This window comes from Ochotona princeps, chromosome 7 (assembly GCF_030435755.1).
Source record: "Ochotona princeps isolate mOchPri1 chromosome 7, mOchPri1.hap1, whole genome shotgun sequence".
Taxonomy (NCBI): domain Eukaryota; kingdom Metazoa; phylum Chordata; class Mammalia; order Lagomorpha; family Ochotonidae; genus Ochotona; species Ochotona princeps.
The window spans coordinates 72643339-72666431 of record NC_080838.1 but is presented as its reverse complement, the minus strand read 5'-3'; the positions used below and the strand labels follow the sequence as shown (position 1 = coordinate 72666431).

General features: G+C 40.5%; 1 protein-coding gene across 1 annotated transcript in view; it reads right to left on the bottom strand.

Annotated features, from left to right (window-relative positions):
* LOC101531602 (transmembrane serine protease 11D) overlaps positions 1 to 8043 on the bottom strand; it is a 50341-nt gene extending 42298 nt beyond the window's left edge. Inside the window, exons 1-2 of the mRNA XM_004590895.3 lie at positions 8018 to 8043; positions 5143 to 5174 (exon numbers count right to left, since the gene is read on the bottom strand). Coding sequence (XP_004590952.3) covers positions 5143 to 5174; positions 8018 to 8043 — 58 coding nt within the window. The remainder of the gene's footprint in view (positions 1 to 5142; positions 5175 to 8017) is intronic.
* Between the last annotated feature and the right edge of the window lie 15050 nt (positions 8044 to 23093).

Genomic DNA, 23093 nt, shown 5'->3' with positions numbered 1-23093 from the left:
ATTCAATATGTTGGCTTAGACAGAAACGTGACAATAATTATGGGGGAAGATGTGCCCAGAGTCTGAAAATATTGTGAAATTATGCCCATCCTTAGTGTAACAGTCAAGACAGTCTATGTCAGGCATTATTTTCAGAAAAATGGCTGATAGGCTCTGCAACTAGAAATTTTAAAATAATACTTCACCATAGTTTGTAAGGAGCTTATATCAAATATTATTGAATACTGGCAAATACAACCATAAATTGGGGAATAACCTCTTTCATCTAGTACATGCCTACCAAAATGAGGGTTATGGTGATTTTTTTCAAGACCAACTCATTTAATTCATGTAAAAGCCCAAGTTTACAGAGGAGCAAACAGAGAGTTACAGATTAAGTTACTAAGATTAAGTTACTGTGGTTGATTGCAATTTTGAAGGAATCATTTTTATTTACTGGAAGTCCAGGAGCATTATTTCTCTAGTTTGTTCTTAGTATAGCAGCAGTCACTACTACTACATAATTTAAATATACATCATAGAAATTACTGACTTAGAAAAAGTATATTTTCACTGAATTCTAGTGTTTGATATACCTGAAGCTGTACTAAACAATTATCAGAGAAGAAAACGTTGTACGTGGGTTTTGGGTCTAATAGTCAAGAGACTCTCATTCCGTATCAGGGTGCCTGGTTTGCATCATCGCTCTGATTCTTATTGTAGAGTCCTGCCAATGTACACCCAGGGAGATAGCAAATGATGACTCAAGTAGTTGGTTTGCCGCTGCACAGGTGCGATATCTTTACTGGGATCTTATTCTACAGATATTCACTTCCAGAAACAACTTGTAAACATGTGAGGACGCTTCAAAAGCTTTAGGAAAATGTCTATTATCTCTTTTTTAAACATATATTTATTTTCATTGGCAAGGCTGGTCTACAGAGAGGAGAGACAGAAAGAACTTTCATCCTCTGGTTCACACTACAAGTGACCCAAACGACCAGAACTGAGCTGATCTGAATCCAGGAGCGAGAAGCCTCTTCAGGTCTTCCAAGTGGGTGCAGGGTACCAAGGCTTTGGGCCATACCCTGATGCTTTCCCATGCTATAAGCAGGAAGCTGGATGGGAAGTGGAGCAGCTGGCACACAACCCGTATGGGATTCTGGCACACTGAAGGTAACGATTTAGCTAGTGAGCCATCATCAAGGCCATGCATATTTTCTTTTAACTTCACTTTCCCGCAGAACTTTTCAGATTGCCTTTAAACATTTTCCATGAACTCCAATTTCTTTCAGCTGACACCTTTCTGTGATCACACAAATAACTTTCTACCAAAGGAAAAGAATATGTCCATCCCCCAGTGAAGCACTTTTGGAGAAAACATAAAATACTGATTTCAATTCTTCCTGTATAGATACTGACACTTTAATGTAAAACTTTTATATGAAAGACAGAAAGAGACAGACTACCTTGCTGGTTCACTCACTGGGCCACTCCAAAGTCAGGACATAGGAACTTAATCAATCTGCATCTTCCATGAGGGGTGCAAGGACCCAATTATTTGAACCCTCCCCTGCCACCTGCCAGTGTGTGCATTATCAGTAAGCTGGAATCAGGGGTAGAGCTGGGACTTGCACGCAGGCGCTCGCGTCGAGGATGTGGGCAACTCTAGCATGGTTCCAACCACTATGTCAAACATCCATGTTATTACATGTTTGTTTTCCCCCAGTTATAAAAACACAAATAAGACAAAACTCATTAACTCCTTCCAAATGGCAGGTGAAACGTGCTGCATGAGTATTCCAAATGCTATGGAAATTGAGATGCCAGAAAACTTAACTTTATCAGGAAAGAGGAACTGTTACCAATCTTCATGGAAAATATGGCAAGTGGGCTACATGTTGAGCTTAGAGTTATATTCAAACTATGAGAAAGAGTATTCAGAATCAACTCATTTTACTACATTTGAATTAAAAGTATAGATGTTCAATGTAAAGCTCTATGTGTGGACAGAGACACACCTCAATTCAATTTCATAAAGATTTTCTGTTACTATAACCTTGGGTTCCTAGTAATATATAGAAGTACTTAAAATAGTGTATATATGTATACTTAAAAATTTAGTCAGTTGTCAATATTTACAAACAGGATCACACTTTTTCCACATGAAATCATTTTTACACCCAAGGCCATAAATGCAGTGATCTATTACTCTAGGAAAATGAAATTTTATGTCTTACAAATAGAAAGAGCCGTGAAATATTCTCTTGAATTTTTTGTAAGCCTATGCTTACAAAGCCTAGTCAAATTAATAAAAGCCAGATAAATAATTACTCATGCTGGATGACTGAGTGTGTGCCTATTAAATGGTTAACAGAAGTACCACACCTACTTTATTAAACCATCACTCAGTAGCTGGTTATTTTAGGTAGTTATGGCATGATGTAACGAGACCAAAGTCAAAAGTTCAATATTAGATCGATTTTTTTTTCTCACTAGGTCACTATGTATGGACAGCTAAGTAATATTACTTACTTTTGCACTTGCAGGTAACAGAAGTGGCAAAATAAAAATTTCAAAAAGACTACAGGCTACACCACCTATGGGGCTGTGGTCCAAGTTAAATGCTTTTTTTTTTGCATAGAGTAATGCTTTTTTGTTTTTGCATATTGTAACAAAGAGCTTTAAAAATTACAAGGCAGCCATTGCAGCCACTTGGAGAGTGAATCAACAGATGGAAGATCTTCCTCTCTGTCTCTCTTCCTCTCTGTATATCTGATTTTCCAAAAAAAGTAAAAAATCTTAAAAAAATTATACAGCAAAACCTATATACAACTTTATATCAATACTTCCAGAGATACAGACAAATGAGCAGTTTTTAACACTACAAATGCTGTTGGTTGACTTGAGAACAAGTGGTACAACAATCATGAGGTTACTAGGCGAGATACCTAGAGTGCTTAGTGCTTAGATACCTAGAGTGCTTGTCAAGTTCATAGCTTTTGCCTCCTTCAAGTTTTTGCTCAGTTGACATGTTGGTGAGACCTTCTTAATTACTCTCTTTAAAATGACAGCCTGGGACCAGCAGTATGGTCTAGTGGCTGAAGTCCTCACCTTGAGCGCACCGGGATCCCATATGGGCACTGGTTCTAATCCCGGCAGCTCCACTTCCCATCCAGCTCCCTGCTTGTGGCCTGGGAAGTAGTCGAGGATGGGCCAAAACTTTGGGACCCTGCATCCGCATGGAGACCTGGAAAGAAGTTCCTGGTTCCTGGCTTCGAATCAGCGCAGTACTGGCCCGTTGCGGTCACTTGGGGAGTGAATCATCGGACGGAAGATCTTGCTCTCTGTCTCTCCTCCTCTCTGTATATCTGACTTTGTAATAATAAAATAAAATAAAATGACAACCCTTTATTTGTCTTTATTACTATTTGCTTTTTGTTTCAAGTGCTTATCGCCTTCTAATCTAACATCCTATGTACTTGTTTCCTTTTGTTGTCTAACTTCCTCCACTGCAATAGAAGCTCTGTAATGGTGAAGGGATTTCCTCTCTGCCAAGTCCAGAATAGCACCTTTATTTAGAAGGCAGTAGTTCCATCTGCGTAACCAATCCACTCAAGACTGGTTCCGAGAGAAACAGGGACCAGAGGCACTGATTTTGATATTTAAACAAGCTAAAAAGGAATGTGGCATATGCCTAAGAGAAGCGTCCTTATTCATGAATCAGTCTGATTTTGTAGCCTTTGTAAGGCAAAGAACTTCTTGAGTGTGGAAAGCTGATTCAAAAAAACTGTAAGTGCTTCCTTTTCAAATCACAGCTCTAATATAGATCTGTACCAAATCTTTGTTGCAAGAATTTCCTGAGATCCTTGCTTGATATTTTACCTTATTCGAGGATGGGGAGGTGAGCCACATCATGTCTTACCTTTCTCAAGCAAATGGTTTGATTAGGAGAATGGTATAAGAGGTTGGGGCACAAGTCAGTAAAATTTGCCTAATTTCTCTTCACTCAGCATTTCCTCGATACTCAATAATAGAGTCAGCTTTGTGTAATTGCTAGTGAAACATTATAATGTCTACTTGGCATTGTGTGAAGAGCCAGTCAAAGACTGAAAGGCATATTCTGGTTACTTGCTACACTCAATATACCTGTGCTTTTAGAAGGAGGATCATTTTTACTACCATTATATGAAAGCCAATGATCTGTTATTTTATGTCAGAATGCTTTTTGAGAAATGAGTGTCTTGGGTACTTGGGTGTCTTTTAGGATGAGGAATTTTGGTGGTGATGACTGCCTATTTATGTAAATAATTAGAAACCACTGAAGGGCTGATACGATGGCTCAACTGGCTAATCTTCTGCCTGCAAATGCCAGTGTCCTATATGGGACATCCAAGTTGTTCCACTTCCAATCCAGCCTTATGCTTATGGCCTGGGAAAGCAGGGAAGGATGACAAAAGTCTTGGGACGTACCCTGCACCCATGTGGGAGACTTGGAAGAAGCTTCTGGCTCCTTGCTCTGAATCAGCTCAGCTACTACCAATGCAGCTATTTGGGGACTGAACCAATGAATGGAAGGTCTTTCTATCTCTCCTTCTCTCTTTAAATCTTTCTAGGCATGGCATGATGGCCTAGTGAATAAATCTTCACCTTGTAAGTGCCAGGGTCCCATATGGATAGCAGTTCATGTCCCAGCTGCTCCACTTCCCATCGAGATCCTTGCTTGTGGCCTGGGAAAGCAGTAGAGGATGGTTCAAAGCCTTGGGACCCTGCACCCGCATGGGAGACCTGGAAGAAGCTCCTGGCTCTTGGCTTCAGATCAGCTGGGCTCCAGTCATTGCAGCCACTTGGGGAGTGAGTCAGAGGATGGAAGATATTTCTCTTTGTATTCTTCTCCGTATGTCTGACTTTCCAATAAGAAATAATAAAATTATAAATCTTAAAAAAATCTGCCTTCCTAAATTAAATAAAATATTTTTTTAAAAGAAACCATTGAGGCCTTTTTGCTTTGTGGTTGTGCCCTGCCAGCTGGGCCCTGGGCTTGCAAGGAGCCTGGGGGATGGTGTTGATGGGGGCCTGTGAAGACCTGGGTCTTACATCCAGTCAGCCAGAGCAAGCTTAGGGATTGCTCCATATGCTTGGACCTGGGCAGGGTCAGAGGAAGGGACAAGAGTGGCCGTGGTTTGTATGCTGGTCTGGTGTGCTGAGGGACTGGGCTTAGAAAATTCTGAATTACCTAGATCTTGGGTGTGTAGATGGGTATGGTCCCAGGTCTGCACACATGCCAGGAGCTCTGGACCCTTGTGATTGGGTAGAACTCCAGGCCAGTATACCACCCCAGCAGAAAACTGGGTTTAGGAAAGCTGGACTGAGCAACCCATGTGCTTGTGGGTGAAGGAATGATCAGAGAAGGGGATAAGGAGATGGGTCGAAAGCTGTTTGTAGCGGAAAAGCTGGAAGACCTTTATGGATCAGACTGATGAACCAGCCCACGCGGCAGATCTGAGCGGGGCCAATTACTGTGGCTCACTGCCAACTACCACTCAGTGATGTACACTATAGCTAGGACTGGGGGCCTACCTGGTGGAGCTATCACAATACTCACCAATCAGAGTTGGAACAGAGGATGGGTAAGGTTAGGCTGGGACATGGCATTAACACATGAGAGAATCAGGTCTGGGGACAGATTCTGTTGGGGTTATGTGATCCCACTCTTATGGAACTGCAATTTCTTCTGGTTTGCTTAGGAAATGGGATAGCGATGTGCTGAGCTAGGCATGACCATGGAGTCCCCTGACATTCATGGATACACGGGTCAGGACCAGGCCAGGCTGGTCTAGACTATAGCACCCGCAGGCACACCCAAGACTAGGGTGGGAGGTGGGCTGGGCTGCAATATCCACCAGCTCATACAAAGGCCAGGACAGAGGGGGCAGACTATACAGGCTAAAGACCTAGAACCTGCTGGCATATGTGAGTTTAGGCCTGGGAGTGAACGTGGTGAAGAAGCTGGGGAAACACCCCCTGTGGGATATAGCTCTTGCTGGTGAGTACGTGATTCAGGACTGAGTGTTGGTTAGGCCAGACAAGGTAGCTTCACCCAGGAGCAAGAGTGTGGCAAGTTCTGGAGATGGGTAGCCAGGGCAGGGCTGGGCCAACCTTAGCCCACTCAGCAGGAGCCAAATTGGAGAGTGGGTCATGCAGGCTAGGCTATCACACCTACCAGTTTTCATAAGCCAGGGATAGGAACAGACTGGGCAAGACTAGGCTCTTGCACCCACCAGTGAGAGTTGGGACTGGGGTTGGGCCAGGACAGGCTAGGCTGAGGTATCTGATGGCAAAAGCCGAGACAGGGGATGGGCTATGCCAAGCTGGGTAAGAGCAATCACCGGCATGTGCAAGATTTGTGACTGGGAACAGGCCTGTATGGGGAGCTAAGGGGATGCCACATCTGGGTGGTGGTTCCCACTGGTGATTGCTAAAGCTGGAATGGGGGTGGTGATCTCGGCTGGATATGGTTGAAGTATCACTTGGCATGGGTGTGTACTGGGTCTGGGATGTGCCATTATTGATTAGACTTCAGTACCCACTGGTACTCGTGAGAGCTGGGTTGGTGTAGGATGGGCTGGCCTAGGTCTCGGCACCTGCTGAACTATGCAAGAACTGTGTCTGGGTGTGTGCCAGGTGTGACTGGGCTGTAACACCCAATAGTAAATGCTGGAATGGGTAGAGATCAGTTAGGTAAGACTACTGTTCCTGCCAGGACAGGAGATGGATTAAGTCAGTCTGTACCAAGGACCCGCTAGTGTGCGTGAGATCTGCCACTGGGAAGAGATCTGATAGAGGAGCTTGGGGAACTCATTTGTCACAATGCAGTAGCTGCATCTCAGTGCAAGAAACAAGACTTGGAACAGCCAGACCAGGCCAGGTTATGGTACCCACTGGCATATGTGTGGCTCAGATCTGGGGACAGCCCAGGTGGGCTAGTTCATAACACTAAATGGCAGATCTGAGAACCAGGATGGGGTGCAGGTCAGGCCGGGTCATGCCACAATACCAGCCAATTCACATTAAGGCTGTGACTGGGGGCTGGCTGATCTGGGCTTGCATGAGCTGGAACTGGTGGACATTGGGCCGGACCAGGTTTTGGCACTTGTCTGCAAATTCCAAGTTGAGACAGGCCGTGCCAGCCTGGGCCGCAGCACAGACCAGCACATGTGAGACCTGGGGTGGTAGTACAAGCCCAGTAGGGGAGCTGTGGGTAGGTTCTCTTGCTGGGCCACTGTTCCCACCTGTGAGTGTGAGAATTGGAACTGAGGGCAGATCAGGCCAGCAGGGTTACAAAACCAGTTGGCCTACAAGTGAACTATGTTAGGGGAAGAGCCATGCTGAGCTAACTGATTGTATCTACTGGTGTATGCATGAGCCAGAGAAAGTGCAGGCTGGTTGGGCTTTGTTGCAGCATCAGCTGGCAAGTGCTAACACTAGAGGTGGGGGAAAATGGGAGAAGGCAAGCCCTGCTAAGCTAAACTGCAGAACCACCTGGAAAGTGCAAGATCTGGGAGTGGGCCCATTGGGGAAATTGTGGGCATCTCTCTGATGGCCTGCAACTTCCACTGGTGAGCATGAGAACAGGGCTGGGGGCAGGCCTGGCTGGGTAGGCGATAGCTCTTCCAGCATGAGTGTGGGCTAAATAGTGGTGTTGGTCGAATTGTGCTTGGCTTCAACACACTTTGATATGTATGAGAGACGAATGGGATGTGGGACAGACTCTGGACCATTCTGCTGTACCTTCTTGTGAGCACAGGAATCAGAGTTGGGGGCAAGCCTAGTAGGGGTTATTGGATATTGCTCCAACTAGACTGTAGTTCTGCTGTTGTGTGTAATGGCTGACTGTGTGGTGGGCAGGACTGGGCTGGGCCACAGCATCCATTGGTTTATGTAAGAGATGGGGCTGGAGACAGAAATGACCTAGCAATTGCAACTACCAATGTGTGTGTAGGTTGATGTGGGTGACAGACTGAATCGGACTCCATACTGGCAAGCACACTCATCGGACTCCATACTGGCAAGCACACTCATGAGTCAGGTCTGGGAACACCTCAAGAGGTTTCTTTGGGGATCCCCACAATTGAACCTCTGATAGAGTCAGAACTCCAAGCATGGGAGAATTGCAGGATCTATGATGTGACCATGCAGTGCATATGTGAGAACTGGGCTGCCTCAGTGGCTAAGCCAGAGCAGTGGACGGCATCCCAGATGCACAAGCAGAATATGGCTGTCCACTGGCGCCTGCAGAAGACATCTGGTATCATACCAGAGGAAGCAGGACAGAACAAATTGGACAACTACCCCAGCCAAGTGTTGACAGCAATATCTAGGTGAATGGAGACTCTAAGGTGGATTATGTCGGTCAATTGACTTTGGAAGGATTTCCCTATCCTTGGATTGGTGAGTTTGACAGCATTTCAGAACTATCTAAACCACCTGAGCAGATTCCTCAGCGCATGCCCCACACTGGGGACCCTGGAAAAACAACGGGGGACAGTTCCCCAACCTGGGTGCTGAGTTGGTTGGGAGGCAGGATGCAGCGTCTCCCATATAAAAGGCTTTCAAACAGTTCATGAAAAATATGTTACTGAAAAACTTTGCATGGATTCATTTTTTTGCACCAAAATAATCATTTTAATTTAACTTTATACTGCCTTTTTGAGGCATCATATCTCAATAGAAATGTTACAAAATAAGTCTGTCTTTGATAGTTAAACTAGTGCAATAACAAAATTACCAAACTTCTTGCAGGTGATTGATAGTGATGATGGACTTTAGTTTCCAGACATAGAAGATCAATTAGCAGCCCATTTGGTTCAAGTTTCAGTAGCTATTGGAACCCAGGTCAGTATTACTGTTGATAACAAGGATTATATTACAAATAACAGTGCAAAGATCCATGTTTGAAATTATTTTCTTTTTATGAAGTTTAAAGTACTCAATGCTAGGGTAATTTTTCCTTCTACCTTAATTTACAAATGGTGCATTAAGAATTGTTTATTAACCCAGTTAGACTCATGGAGTTGTGTTACACAATTGATGTATTCCAACATCTGTCATGTGTTAGAGTAGAAAAAAGGCTGAGATAGCCTAGGGGAAAATTGGTATTCAAAGTCAAGCTGTCAAAATGACAAACAAAACAAAAAACATCGCTTTTTCACACCTTGCCCAGTTCCCCAATTATTTCCCTTTTGTATGCTAACTGATGAAACAGCGCTGTCTGAAACTTCTCTGCTCATGGAAATGTTTGTCAACCATCTAATACTTTGAGGGTCACAGCATTCTCAGAGTGCAGCAAAATGCCATCCTGTATGTTCTAACTTGCCCAAAGCATCGAGTATTTGTGCAGGAAAGGAATGGAGAAATCTATTGCACATTTGGTTTAGAAGACTTGCTTATTCACATCTGAGCCCACAGGGAAGCTTCTTGCTGTACCTGTCACCATTCTGTTTTGCATGCTTTAAGATAATCCTGTAACCCTTTGTAGTAACTGCATAGTCTGGCAGATCTAACTTTTAATGAATCACTTATTAATATGCAAACTATTGAATAGGATTTTGCTCATTATCAAGCCCTCAGATGATGCTCAAGGATTACATTTGGAATGCAAAGGTTAGATAAGATTATATTAGAGTAGCTCAGAGCAATGGGATTCAGTGTGTAGTGTTTCCTTCATATCCTGAAGTTCAAATGCATAAACAGTCCTGTTTTTTTGTGCTAGATCATTATGAAATACTTAAAAAGTTTAACTTAGCATTCACATATATATGGATCATTCATATATGTACATATTTGCTTATATATATAAGCAAAAATAAGCTTTTATTTCTGCAGAAAATAAATGGATGGAGGATTTAGCCCAGTGTGATCACGTTGGTGATGCTGTACAGCAAGCATCGGGCTATTCTCCACCTATCATTGTGTTTGCAAGGGTATCCCAAAGAGACAAGTAACTGGGAACGCAGAACTCTAGAGCAGTACATGACTGTATCATTTGCTCCAAGTACGTATATCCTCCAGTGTTTGATTTGGTTGTTTTGTATACACACAAAAATATTTTAACAGTTGCTGAGGAACCAGGATTATTTAATCTGAATGAAAGAAAATAAAGTGTTTTAAAGAACATATTATAATCTTTAAAAATGTAATGAACTTGAATGGGGTGGTGGGAATGGAGGCATTATGAATAATGGAGTAAAAGAAATAGTCAAGTAATTCTAAAGATTAAAGAAGTGAAAATCTACTATTAGAACCTAAAGCAAGACATTCAGCAAATATCGAGTGGAATTCATCAGAGGAGATACTATTGCAGAATTTAGCGAGGTTCTCGAACTGTTCTCTCCGGGCACCTGGTTGAATGTTACTATCAGTAATTCAGGGAGTAAGGGGGGCTGGAACCAGCACCCCATTTGTATTTATCATGCTTATTCTATTGAACCACATCTGGTAAATGATAATCATTCCTGAGGAAAATTAAGAAGATGGCTTCCAGTGATTCACGAGCCAAACCTGAGGTTATTTGTTTGAAACGCTCTTGAGTAACGTGTAGTCGCAACAACATATTTTTCAAGCAAAATCTCATGCTCAACCCTCTGAGTTTAATCCACATGGCCTCTTGCCCAGCTTGTCTTTGGAAGCAGAGAAATGAATTGAACTTCTCAGGGGAATTTTCTCAGAACTATTTTGTGATTAAGGAAAATGAGCAGAGTGCCACAATCTACAAAACAAATTATTTTGAGTCCTATGCAAGAGAATGTATTTCTCAGAACTCGTAAGAAATGATGCAGATACATTCTCTTATCCAAGGGAGGCTGCGGGTAGGGAAGTGAGGCACCAAGGAATTGTGTGGTAAGAAAAAGCTACTGAACACCAGACACACTTTTCCTTTTTCTGGACTGAGTTCCCTCTTTATCATGGAGTCCGTGAGTTTCCTGATCGCCTTCACACCGCTCTTACCTCCCCACACCTTGGCAGGACAGCTCCTTCTCACTCCCTCTGTTCCCATGATGAACACATCTTCCTTTCCCTTTCACATTCTAATCTGGTGACTAGTCTCCAACTCTCAAGAGAATTTCTTTCCTTTCCTTTTTTTTTTTTTATGCTCTAATTAGCAGGGCTAATGCGGATCTTGGGTCTAACCAGAATATTTGTTCAACAGATATGTAATGCTTGCTTAATAATTCAAGGGACTGAATGCAGGGACATAGGAAAAACAACAACAAAACAGTAAGACCCTACATAAGGAATAATTTGCAACCACTAACTGCCAAAAGGCCAGCTTTATGTCAAAAAAACCTCTGCCTAACTAGTGTCAAGACAGTTAATCTGGGAACCTGCTGATAATCAGCTAAACCCATCCTCTCTTACTGCCGCCCCCAACTCACTTTTCCTTTAAAAAATACTCCTGTTAGCTTACAAAGTAGCTGGGTCAACCAGGCTCAAATCTCTCTTCTGTCATTTACTCATCTTTGAGCTGGGGAAATCCCCTACTTCCTTAATTTCCTTAAATGCAAAACAAAAATAACTGTATTACACCTGGAGGTCCATTCTAACATTATCTGAATCAGTGATTTCTAACCAGGCCCCCAGTAATGTTTGACATAAGCCCTATGTCAATGCAGAGTAATTGCAATAAATGAGAGTGGGGACTGATTGTAATTTGTTCTCCACATATTTTCAATAATCTGTTATTCAGTGAAATTTATAGTAAGAGGAAGGATTAACGGATAAAAGTAATGCCATGTCTACTCTGTGACCATCATCATCATTTCCAATGTAAATATTAATTCCTCCATGCTCTCTGAGCAAATGTATTATGTTTACTCAGTTTATTCTATTTTTATATAAAAATCCTCATGAAACTATTGCTATTCAAAGACTTGTTTTCTTTTAAATTTTTATTTATTGTTTTTGAAATGCAGGGAGACAGAGTGAACACAGAGACATATCTCCTACTGGTTCACCAACCAGATGCTCAAAGCAGCTGGGGCCAGGACAGATTGAAGCAAGAAGCTATAGACTCAATGCAGGTCAGAGTTGTCAGAGACTCAGTTGCTGGACTTAACAGTGCTGCCTTGCTTCCCTAGCAAGAAGCTGGGATCATTAGTGGACCTGGGAGAGACTTTTTTTTTTCTTTTAATTGATGCACAGATAATATCCCATTCCATTCCTTCCATAGAGGTCAATCTTTGTAGTACTTGGGCTACTGATCCAACAGATTTCAGGCAAAACAGTAGTTGTAGTAATCAGAATGCTATCTAACAGTACATTGCTTACTGCAAATACTGGTGAACAGTGGTCAATAAGCAGTTTTATATTCCTTCTTAAAAAAAAAACTAACAGTAAACTATGGATAACTGAATTTTACAGGCACACCCCTGTGGTCACCAGTAATTGACAAAACTTCTCTGAGCTTTGATTTCATCATCCATAACATAGTAATGATCCTACACATTCGAGAGTTATTAGAACCAAATAGGATATTGTTTATATAATGCTTAGAAATTTGGCATATGTTCAGTCTTAATTTTTATATTATATATTCTTATATCCTATATAAAAGCTTGTTTTAGCTGAAAATGTAATTTTTAAAATGTGATAGTACTGTTACATGCTTTATTTTAAAATGTTTAATTGGGTCAATGCAATAGCCTAGAGGCTAAATCTTCACTTTGCATGGGCCAGGATCCCATATGAATGCCAATTCAGGTCTTGGCTGCTGCACTTCCCATCCAGTTATCTGCTTGTAGCCTGGAAAAGTGCCAGAGGACAGCCCAAAGCCTTGGGAACCTGTGCCCACATGGGAGACCCCCAAGAACCTCCTGGCTCCTGGCTTCAGATGAGCACAACTCCAGCCATTGTGGCCACTTGGGTAGCGAACCAGTGGATGGAAGACCTTTCTCTCTATCTCCTTCTCTCTGTAAATCTACCTTTCAATAAAAATAAATGAGTCTTTAAGAAGTATTATTTGATGAGTAGAAACCATGAATGTTTAAAGTGTACAACATGATCTAATACTCTATAGTGAATTTTTGTAAGACTGGCAGTATTCTGTAAATCATAGAATATTAGCAATGGAGGTGAGCTTCAGAAATTTGCATGCCAGGGTGGGCATTTGAAGCAGTGGTGAAGACGCTGCATGGGGCGCCACATCACATGTTGGAATTCCCATGTTTGAGCCACAGTGCTGCTTCTGATTCTTGGTCCTTCTAATGCAAACCCTACCACTTTGACCCAAGCCACCTTTATTCCTTCTCTGAAATTCCTTTTCCAACTTGTCTCCTTTAATTAAAGAATATCTGTTTTCTTGATGGGAGTCATTCTCCATAAGGAGCCAGTATTGTCTTTGAAACATTCTAATAAAAGCAATGCCTCTTCTGTGTTCAAGTCTTAGCAATTTTACATTTCCTTATAATTCCAAGCGCTTCGTGGGACTTTCAAAGCCCACTAGAGTCTCTCTCCTGAATACACTTAAGTTTCTGCTTTAATATCACTTCCTCAGAGATGCCATCTATGGTCGCTTTAATTGGTTTAATTCCCTTTACCATAAGACTTATATCTGTCTCATTTTAAGAAATTCTTGAAATTTTGTTTGAGAGGTAGAGAGACTGGAAGACAGAAACAGACGGAGAGCTCCCATGTGCTAGTTCACTCCCCAAATGTCTGTAATAGCCAGGGCTTGACTGAGGCTGGAACCAGAGTCCGGCAACTCAATCTAGATCTCATACAGGCAGAAGGGACCCAACCATTTGAGCCAGTAACTGCTACCTTTCCGTATCTGCATTGGTAGAAAACAGGATTGTGACTTGGAGCCAAAAGTTGAACCTCAGACCATTACATAAGGGATGTGGGCATCATAAGCTGTGTCTTAACAAACACACACCACTAGGTGTGCCCGCTCCCAGTGGCATTTCTTTAAAAAAATCAAGTGAAAGTACATATGCTCACCCACGCCCAACCGGAGCTTCCGCAGGGGATGGAAGAAGTCCAAACACTACCGCGCAGAAACCAACGTCATCGGAAAGACAACCAGAAGCCCTGAGCGGTCCGCAGAAACAGAAGAACAATAAACGTCCTTCGGGACCAGGGAGGAGAGCTTTCTCTGGTACGAGCCTGGCTCCACCTCTGGAGCCCCGCCCTCCCTCGCAATGACCATCGGGATCGCTCCGAAAACCCCTCATAGCAAACAATCATACAAACTAAAAAAAACCCTAAAATAAATAGACAAACAACAAAAAGTAGAGCTTGGAATCTGACAGGAAAGAGCTGGTGTGGATTGGCTCATGCCTCGCTGGGTGGGACACAAAGATTAGTCACTCCTCACCATGGTGTTGAGGATTTTCCTGCACACTCCCCCCCCCCCCCAAAAAAAATGTTCTGCACCTTAATTGTTGACAAATGTCTTGTTAGAGTTACAAGCCAGTCTAGATTATCCTAAAATCTGCCAAGATCAGCAAAATTATACTTCAACACAACAAATGGCTAAATACTAAAATGAAATAGACACGAGACAGCTGAATGGTACCTTATAGCCATTGTAAGGTATATAGCAGCTGGTCCGGTCCTGTATATAAACTAGAATTGAAATGTCAATGAGCTAATCATAGGTTGTGGTTAGGACTTGCTTTTTTTTTTTTTTTAACATACTGGTTACTCAAAACCATGTCAATTCCATAATGTTGCAAATTGCTGTTGATGTTATATTGGGACTCTTAATTGACTGTGATGATATTCGACCAGCTCTAACTTCGGACCAGAAATGGTCTCCCCAAGAAACTGTTCAACCCATCTGGACAATAAGTAGCTGGACTCTATGCTTGGTATATGTTTGCAAGGAAAGAATCTTGATTGAATTTGAACTGTAATACTGCATCAAGGTGGAGGAATCCACCAGGGGGGAAGGGCGTGGGGAGGGGTGGGGGGATTCCCAGAGCCTATGAAACTGTCACATAATGCAAAATAATTAATAAAAAAAAGAAAGTACATATGCTCATGTTATTCATCAATCTTGTTATCTTTTGGCCAAAACAAATATGATTTTTCAGTCAAAATTCCCATTTGCTTTTCTGAGATTTTCATAGAACAAATGGTTTCAATGATAATTGCTGCCATTCATCTTAATTAATAAGAGTCTTAAAATTCTTTTGTTGCACTTACCATAACTGCAATTTGATAGGTATTCAATTGTCCAGTTCTTTAGAAAGTCTGTCTTCTCAACAAACGATATGAAAGCAGGGTCCAGAATTTTCTATTCTAGGTCTGAATGTTTAGTACCAAATGTAGTTTCCTTACAAGTTAGACACTCAAAAAGCAGATAGTTTTTAATGGGTAAGAATGTATGGATTAAGAATAATAAAAAAGATTAATATGATAAATGCCATAAAAGAAGTATATACACTGCAGTGTTATGAAGGATTCAAGATGGTTTAGTTTGTTATATGATGGTAAAAGTTGCTTTCAACCAAGAGCATTTCAAGTTTTGCAGTGAGTGACTGTGAGCTCAAGGGATCATCGTCTTCTTTCAGACAGCTTCTGTTTATAAAGTATTAAATGTCATAGGACTGGATGGATTCACAGAGAAATAAGGAGAACCTCAGAGTGAAATATGTTGCACTAAATAGCCTTCAAAATTTGGTGGGCAAGAAAATGAAAGAATTAGTGGGATAGTAGAAAAATCAGGAGAGAATATTTTGGAAGCTCTGTGAAGACTGCTTGAGGGACAAAGTGGTACTATACAACAGCTAAGTAAAGTGAACACTGAGATGTGTCCATTGGATTTTGCAATGTGAATGATCATCGAGGATAGATTAGGGCTATTTTCGATTTGTGGGGATGAGATTCTACTTGTCGGGCAATAGGAGAAAACAGGTATAGATGATCATGCACATACTATGGTACCCAGAAGATTATTTTGCTGGTAATTTCCCAGGATATTTATGCTATTATACCTGGTTATTCATACTTACATATACTGTTAGACCTATTCAAGATTATTTGTTGGTGAACAAGTGCCAAGATGGTCATTGGCTCACTTAGCCTATGCTAGGGGCAGCAAGAGCAAGGTTTCGGTGTATGTCTAGGGACTTGAGACCCCCCGCCCCTTGGTTTCAGCACAAACCTTGAAACCATTCTCCTGTTTGAATGGCACCTTGAGACCTGGCAGACCCATAGAGTTGGCAAGAAGCCCAAGGCCCTCCAGATATTTCCCTTCTCCTCAACCTCTTCTGGTTAATCTGGATACTGTCTAATAACTTGGTCGCCTCCTCCCCATGCCTATCCCAGCCCATACCCATCTTGTGATAAACTTGTGACAGTCTTGTAATAAACACTGCAGGATGTGGGTGGCTTCCATAAGTTGTGGTGGGCTACACAGTCCTACCTGGAAAAGTATGTGACAGCTGTATTGATTAGCTAAGCTTGTAATATGTGACAAATGTTTATATCTAATAGAAATCTTATTACTACCCTAAGGCTTGTTTCTGTTCACCCTCCCTATAGAAGCTTGTGCTTGGTTGCTCTTAAATGGACAAGTTCACCATAACTGTCTCTGGTATGTCTCTATTGAGAATGCCTTTGCTGCACCCAGCTACCTGGGTGGGTAGTCTACGGCTCTGGCCTCCCAAAATACTCAGTGTCATATTGTTTGTAATGGCAGATTAGCAGAAGAGTGGATATTTGTATTATGAGATATTCTTACAATGACATATCATACTGTCATGAACATCAACAAAGTGTTACAGACCATATAAAACACAAGTTTGATCTCATTTATGTGAGATTCAAATGAAGGTGGAACTAAACTATGTGCTTCTTCGGGATATATGCATGAATGATAAAACCACAAGGAAAATAAACTAAGGTGTCATTTCGATAAAAATGGTTAATAGGTACAAAAAAAGGAAAATGCTTGGCATCAGTGATCATCAGGATTTAAAATTAAAACCACAGTAAGATATCACCTTATTCCAGTTAGATTGCTTGTTATCAAAGTTACAAGGAATAACAAACTGGAAGATGTGATGGAAAGGAAACCTTACTGATGAGAAAATAAGTGAGTAAAGCCATTCTGAAAAAAAATAATGAAATTCCTGAAGCATATATAAAATATCAGCATGTGATCCAGAGATCTCCCACCGAGGTGTGTGTCCATGGAAGTGGAATCAGTCAGAGACACAGTGACTGCAGCAGCAGTCGCAAACTGCTGTGAACTGGAAATAATCTAAGCGTCCTATTGATAATGATAGTATGCTTCTCTCTCATAAAATCTACCAGAAGATTTTGAAAGCTTTCTTTGTCAAAGCACATTTACTGTCTGAGATGACATTTAATCATTGGAGATCACATGATGTATACATGTAAGAAAACTGCACATAGGACCATGTAAACTTGTGTAATTTCTATGTGTCTATTAATAAAAATTTTAAAACTTCCATAATCAAGAGCTTTCTCATAACTTGAAATTTACAAAAAGCAATTTATGTAAGCAGATAGTTATAAGAACCAGGATGGGGAGAGGGAGCTTAGTGGAAAATTCTAACAGTGGAGGTGCCATGGGGAGAAAGGTGATGTTAATTTTATATATATATATATATATATATATATATATATATATTTCTTTTATTGATTACATTGCAATATGTGACACAATTTTCTAGGCACTGGGATTCCCCTCGCCCCTCCCCAAACCCCCAACCCCCGCGATGGTGGATTCCTCCACCTTGTTGCATTATCACAGTTCAAATTCAGTTGAGATTCTTTCATTGGAAGCATCTACCAGGCATAAAGTCCAGCAGCTTACTGTCCAGATAGGTTCATCAGTTTCTTTGGGAGACCATCTCTGGTCTGAAATAGAGCTGGTAGAGTGGTTTTGATATTTCAACAGATCTGAATTGCCGCCACTCTCACCACTCCAAGCACAATGCGGTTGTTGGAGAATCCACTGATTGACACAGTCCATCATAGAGTCTCCGTTTGCCTAGCATTTTCATTGCTAACATATAGCTGAGATGGTGCCAGAATTTAATTTTGAGTGAGAAGTTTCATAGTGAAAATTTCAAAAACCAAAAGAACAAATGGGGAGAGAGAACTAGAAATTAAAATAGTAGAACTAAATAGATCTATTGAAGTCTTTTGCTATTAAGCAAAAGAAATGAGAAATAAAACAGTAACAGCTGGAAAGGGCAAGGGAGTCAAGGGAGAAACTGTGTTGTAAATGTGAGGGTAGTGTGATATGCTTTTACACAAATGGGATTATTCCAGCAAATTGTCTCAATTCAATTCTTCCACTTTAAAAAATTAATGTGGATGTTATTATGATTTCCTTTGTCTATTAAAATTATGTGAAGTGAAACAATTTCATGTATGTCATGATAAAGATTAGAAGCAAAGCGATACTTCTCTTTCTACCTCCTTTCTGCTCAGATTTCACACCTTACTTTCCTCTTCTTTATTTCTTTGTTTTCCTAATTTTTCAATGGCATATTTTCATTTTGCTTCATAATCACAGGCTTAACACTCTATTAGGTAAATATATTAACCTGTCGCAAGTAGAAAAATCAATCTACTATTCTTCAGGAGTAAATACAAAGGTTGGAAGCAATAATCAGATTCGAGGATGTCAATATCAGTTATGTAAATTACAGTTTTGTACTCTGTGTATTAGCTAATCTCAGGTAGATATTCAAGATAAGAAGTATGATTGTCACAATAAAAATGAATTTGTTGTAAAAATATATTCGATAACTTTTTTGAACTATCAACTTGGACCCTGAGTCCACACATCCTTTATTAATCATTGATTGACTTATGCTTGTCCCTGCAGATGAATGCTATAAATAGTAGAGCTTGGGCAGGACCATCGGAGCGTGCCCCACATTGGGGACCTGGGATGGGTGGGAGGCTGGGTGGGGCTTCTCCCTTTGTTTCTCCCCTGACCCCAGACAGAGGGAAAAAAATGATGTTATTAGTGTGGAAACAATGGTCTTACCCACTTTCCTGTAGCCTTGACCTTTTGTTCCCTAATCAACTATGTAAGATTATAAAAAAAAATGAAAAAAATAAAACCAGCAGATGAAAAAGAGAGAGAGACAGAGAGAGAGGGAGAGAGAGAGAGAGAGAGAGAGGGAGAGAGAGAGAGAGAGAGAGAGAGAGAGAGAGAGAGAGAGAGAGAGAATGTGGTAATAGTGGTCTCACCCACCTTCCTGTAGCCCTTGACCATTATCATTCTGATCAACCGTGTAATAATCATCAAAAATAAAGATAAAAAAACAGTAGAATTTTCTGTTTTTTTTTTCTGGCCAAATTTTTTGCCACTGTAAACTTTACACTTGATCTTAGCCAAAAGGCCGAGAGGCGATTGCCACTGTAAACTTTGCCAAAGTCATTTTACTTTCAAAGATCTTAGACTGTTGTGTAATGAAATGAGTTAGACTTTAGATGATGCTTTTATATTACACATCATGAGTATATGCTGAGGTCAAACTTAAAGAATACTCTAAAAAACTGTAGTTGTGACAAGTCTTTGCTTCAGCAATCTTAAAGTTGGAGAAATATCTTTTAAAGAATTGTTTTGGATGTCTTTAAGCTATTTCACAACATCAATCATAATTCTCTTCCTCATGACTTATACTAGCAATGCCAACCACAGACATTTTGGGAACTGGAGCAGCCACCAAATTCCTCAGAAAACAGACTTTTGAGGAATTAGCCTTGAAGTCCCTTGTGGGGGACAAATTTTCTAGAAAATATGAAATCTGAAATTAGTGACTGCAGTTTACGCTTTTATATACCGAGACACAGGCACCACGTCCCTGATCCATCATACCTTTTAAGAAAGCCAGGTTAAGGCAGTTGTATCTTAACTTTTGGCCTGAGGTTTTTATAGGCAAAAATTTATATTTTAAATATACTTTTGGGGGCTCTGGGATTGTAAAGACAAAGAGTTGCCCATTTGTTTTGTATCTGTGGAGAAATGCATCTTTGCCTGATTTACAATTTTAATCACTATTTTTGGAAGTTGAAATAATTCATAAATCAGAACTGAAAGATGGGCAGGATTTAGATAACAATTTTCAACATTGACAGCTCCCCTCCTCCCCGTTTTACTTTTATCTTATATTCTTTTCTGATTGTTGAAAGGACAATTAGCTTTGACGTGTCTCAGCGGTTGGCTAATCATACCAAGAATATAGACGAAAGAACAGAAAATTGGTAGGAGATGTCCTGCTAAGGTTTGTCTGTTATGACAGGGTGGATAAAGAAGCAATGTACGGGCCCGGCGACGTGGCCTAGCAGCGAAAGTCCTCGCCTTGAAAGCCCCGGGATCCCATATGGGCGCTGGTTCTAATCCCGGCAGCTCCACTTCCCATCCAGCTCCCTGCTTGTGGCCTGGGAAAGCAGTAGAGCACGGCCCAACGCATTGGAACACTGCACCCGCGTGGGAGACCCGGAAAAGGTTCCTGGTTCCCGGCTTCGGATTTGCGCGCTCCGGCCCGTTGCGGCTCACTTGGGGAGTGAATCGTTGGACGGAAGATCTTCCTCTCTGTCTCTCCTCCTCTGTGTATATCTGGCTGTAATAAAAAATGAATAAATCTTTAAAAAAAAAAAAGCAGCAATGTACGCTGTCTTTGAAAGCTTCAGGAGAGAAAAACTTGCAAGAGGTGCTGGAGTTTATGTGATGTTTAAAGCAATTGAACATTCATAGTCTTAAACCAAAGGTATTTTGGAATCATCTAAAGATTTATCTCAAATTATTTTTGTCTTGGTAAAACTAACCAACTAACAAATGAAAATAGATGAATCAGCAGCTGTACATGTTTTAGGCTAATAGAAAAGACAAAGTTGACTGTTAGGAGTATATACAAACTGTTTAAGTTATAAAATTTTCCAAAGTGTGTGGCTCATAAAAACCATGGTTCCAAAGAATTTTGGTGATTCTCAGGATTGATTCTGTCAGATTTCCCATACCTGATGAATCAGTTTAGAAATTAGATTGATGAAAGATATTCTGTAATTATGCATCTCTTGCATTAGTTACATGATTGCATGTCTTCATTTCCTTTGCATGATGTTTTGATATGTTTTGAATTGCCTATAATAATTATCTTTAATGCAGATAAACTTCTTTACAATTAAGATGTTTCAGAAAGATTTGTTTCAAAAAAATACTAATATTTCCAAAAGAATATTCCACTATTGCTTAGAAAGCACAGGAGTAATGGAAAATGCAGCTCACATTCATGTGACAATCCTGATTAGTTCTTACTAGACTTTTTCACATGGAAAGTTTACAATGAAATGGTAATTCAATAAATGCGATTTGTGATACGTTTCTTTTTCACATGAAATGAGAATGTAAGTATATGAGTTAAATCATAAGCTTTTAAACAACTTTAATGGATTCTTCATACCTATTGCATGAACTTGAAACAATTTAATCAATTGTTGGAAACAGACTGCTACTCATTTTCATGTATTTTTAAATAAACACATATGTATAATTGTCTATCTATCAGATTGTAGACCAAACCTAATATCTCTAGTTCCTTAAAGACTTTACAACCCATGGTATTTTTAGGAACAGTGCTACTGAAAAGGAAGTTAAAATATAAATTCTGAAACAACAAAGGATTTTTAAATATGACTACATTTAAAAAACATACATGTCATTTTGAAAAGTGAAACACCAGATATGAAAACACCTCCATATTTAAAGATATTCTAAAATGTGAAGCTGTCTCTTTTAAGGTTTATTCAGTTCATAAAAGTCAGGCAGGCAGCCACATAGCTAATCTAAACAAAGTCAGGTACACTGTCTAAACAATGTTTTAGTGTCCTACTGAAGTTTTCAAAGCAGCAAGTACAGTAATGCTAACCACAGTGAACAGTTAATACTCAGTAATTTTTTCATCAACTCTACTATTTATCAACAATTCTAAAGCCACAGAGCCAAAACCAGGACTTACCTATACATTTTAATCCTGAGTAATGAAGAGGTCCTTCTTTCTGCCTCTCCGACTGCGCTGAGATTCCCACTCAAATGACTGACTCTCATCTACTATGTGTGATCTATGAACGAGCTCAAGTCAAACGAGGAAATCCCATGTAATGAACATCTAACTTGTTGAACAAGTCTGAAAGGATCAACTGTGGCTAACAGTATGACTTGCAGAACTGAAACAGAAAGAGACAGAACTTTACAAATCAGTAAGAATTATATTTATTCTGACAAATTATGATCAAACACAATTACAAATGACAGGTATTTTGTATAAGTCTATGACTATGTAGCATGCTGCAGGGTCATTTTAACTTAAGATGATGTGATGTTTTTGTTCATCTCTTTCTTTGCTACAGCAAGACAAAAACCATCAGGGAAAATACTTTCCACATAGTGATTGGCACCCTTTTCAGATATCCTAATCTTTGTAATATAACACTGTTTTCCTTGAAACAGAAATGCAGAGAAGTATGAGTAGATGCCTTAAGTTCTGCGATGATCAATTCTAGCAGTTGGAACTAAGACTAGTCTTTTACGAAGTAATGTATTTTGAAACAACTTTAGCAGATAGACCGCTAGAGGATGTGTGAAGAGCCAATGACAGTTCAAGTGTGTGAGGCTATGGTAAGGATAGAGAGCGAAGGGTAGTGTATGTAGGGTGGATCAAAACTGGAGAATACACAGGAATAAGACTAGTGTAGAAGTAAGAAAACACATTATTTAAGACGTATTTTATTTATACAAAGTGGACAAATTCCACGTATTTCACAATACAGACTTAAGACAACAGCTGTCCTTCCCATCTCACCCACCGCTCCTACCTGCACCCCCCACTCAACCTCCCATCTCACCCACCGCTCCTACCTGCACCCCCCACCCAACCTCCTCCTTTCTCTTTTCCTTCTTTTTTCATTTTTACAAAGGCATGCTTTCATTTCACTTTGAAATCACAGCTTACACTCCACTGGGTAGATTTCAACAAATAACAAGTAGACAATAAGCTTTAATATTCCTCAATAGTGTAGACATGGCTGTAAACAATGAGAAAATCAGTGAGAAAGATGTC